We start from the raw sequence: 2424 nt of genomic DNA on the forward strand, positions 1-2424 counted from the left end.
ACACAAACACACACACACACACACACACACACATACATACATACACCCATTAGTAGGCACTAAAGAGAGGGTCTGTTTTTTAGGTAAAAATGCACTGTCCAAAACCTTGCTGTTTCACCCATTCCTTTTAAAAGGGTACAGTGTTTCCAGTTGATCAGCAGCAGTATCCAGAAATGTTTGGAGTTTCGAACCTACATAGGAAGTCTGAGATGTTTTAGCTGTAATTTTAGTAAAAGTTTTACGGCACTTGCAACACAATAGGTCATAATATAAGTGCCGAAGATTAGAAGTGTAACAAGAGAGTAGCAAACACATAAAAGAACTACGGGAGATAAGGGTGATAGATTTTGGATAGGAAAGAAAGAGCAAACCACACGAGAGCACCTGCCAACCACCCACTGAGATGATCCCTATGTTGGTAGTCCAGTGGTTATGTCTACCAGACTTGAATCGTGAGGTTGTAGGTTCGAGAGATTGGAGGCCTAACTCGAATTACACTTTATCAGTTCTTGTTCTTGTTCTTGTTCTTGTTCTTGTTCTTGTTCTTGTTCTTGTTCTTTTTGTTCTTGTTCTTGTTCTTGTTCTTCTTCTTCTTCTTCTTCTTCTTCTTTTTCTTCTTCTATCCCGTGGTTGGGGCAACCGTGGGGGCACCACTGCATCTGAAAACCATTTCTGCTCTGGCCATTAATTATCTTTGTCCTCTGCTTTCCTGAGATTGTCCCCCATCGTCTTTCCTGTCCACCCTGTAATGTTGTCCTCCCACCTCCTTCTCTGCCTCTCTGAGAGAGGATTAATTATTGCATCAAGCCAAATCAAATCTAACCATGTGCCCCTTTCGTCACTGGCGGTCCCCAGCAGACAGCTGTCGCTTTCGGAGGCTCCCGTGTATACGGCCGGGGAGGAGATGTGACTGGGAGAACCATGTATGTGTTGGACGCCAACGATAAGCCTGTCATGCTTGTGGAGAAGGTGAGCGATAAGCAGCTGTGACTTGCTTTATTTTTAGGGTTGCTGTTCTTTATTACCTACGTTTTTCTTAAAAACACAAAAGCAGAAAATAGAACACCATACTGTGGGTTCGTCAAGGATGCGACACCTCATAGAGATGTATAACATGTCAAGTTGTAAATTGTGTATAAAGCCTGATATGACACCCAAAAGACGGGAGTTTGTTTTGTTTGTTTTAGTAGACGTTTTACGGCACTCGCAACTGCATAAGGTCATATGAGCACCAGAAGATTAGAGGTGTTGCAAGAGAGTAACAAACATAAAAAAGAAGAAGGGGGAGATAAGGATGATTGATGTTTCATAGGAAAGAAGGAGCAAACCACACCAGAGCACCCACCAACCACCCACAGACGTAAGTTTGATTCTCTCATGAGAAGATAATATTTTCTTTAATGCAGAAGACTAAATTATGCGTCTTTCTGCTGAGAGATATACTTGTATCACTCGGAGCGGCCCATCTCTTATAGGTTTATCTGATTGTGTTGATTGTGGTGTAAGATAATTATTTCAGTAAGCATAACAAGGTAGGACTCAATTCTAGGACCACACATGCACGCGTGCACGCCCGCACTCACACACACACGCACACAAACACACACGCTTAACAAACACACACACACATACACACACACGCACACACACACACACACCCACACGCACACGCACACAAACACTCACGCATTAACACACACACACACACACACACACACACACACACACACACACACACATACACGCACAAACGCACACACACACACAATCGTGTTTTACTCAACTCATACGAACACATTGTCATAATTCCCAGAGTCTACAAGATGGCTATTTTTTTTGCAGGTCAGAGTCTGAATATGTAGAAGATAGCGTTGAATGCTTCACAGGCTGCCTGGTTGTATATCTTCTGGAAGACGCAGAATGTTTTCGAAAGAGTAGTTGCTTTGTTCACTTGCACTTGATTTATTGCCCTTTTTTCATAAAAAAAACAAGACGCACAAGAAATTTGATATTTTGTTATTGCGCCAGTGAGCTCTTAACATGACCAGCGACGGTGACGTCAGTGGGCTAGTGGTTAGGCTGTTGGACTGGCAACCAAAGAGCGGTGGATTCGAACCCAGTCAGTCCTTGGGAAATGCAATTTGCACGAATTTTTCTTTTGCCCGTGTGGGAATGAATACCCGACTATAGATAGCGAAAGATCCAGTTTATTTGTAGTTGAGCGTTTGATTCATAATTGGCTGCTTGTATGCTTCCCAGAAAGCCGAGCATGTTCCTGAGTGTTTTAATGTTTGTTGTGGCAGTGGTAGAATGCGCATAGAGTTCGCATTTAAGTAAGGATGTGCACTAAACAAATTACATTCTTCTTCTTCTTCTTCTTCTTCTTCTCCTCCTTCTTCTTCTTCTTCTTCTTTTTCTTCTTCT

General features: G+C 42.5%; 1 protein-coding gene across 1 annotated transcript in view; it reads left to right on the forward strand.

Annotated features, from left to right (window-relative positions):
• The window catches only part of LOC101856399, a 13599-nt gene extending 12609 nt beyond the window's left edge, over nt 1-990 (forward strand). The window contains exon 4 of the mRNA XM_005091160.3: nt 856-990. Within this exon, the coding sequence (XP_005091217.1) occupies nt 856-990 (135 nt within the window). The remainder of the gene's footprint in view (nt 1-855) is intronic.
• The last annotated feature ends 1434 nt before the right edge of the window (nt 991-2424 follow it).

This window comes from Aplysia californica, unplaced genomic scaffold, assembly GCF_000002075.1.
Source record: "Aplysia californica isolate F4 #8 unplaced genomic scaffold, AplCal3.0 scaffold00026, whole genome shotgun sequence".
Lineage (NCBI taxonomy): Eukaryota > Metazoa > Mollusca > Gastropoda > Aplysiida > Aplysiidae > Aplysia > Aplysia californica.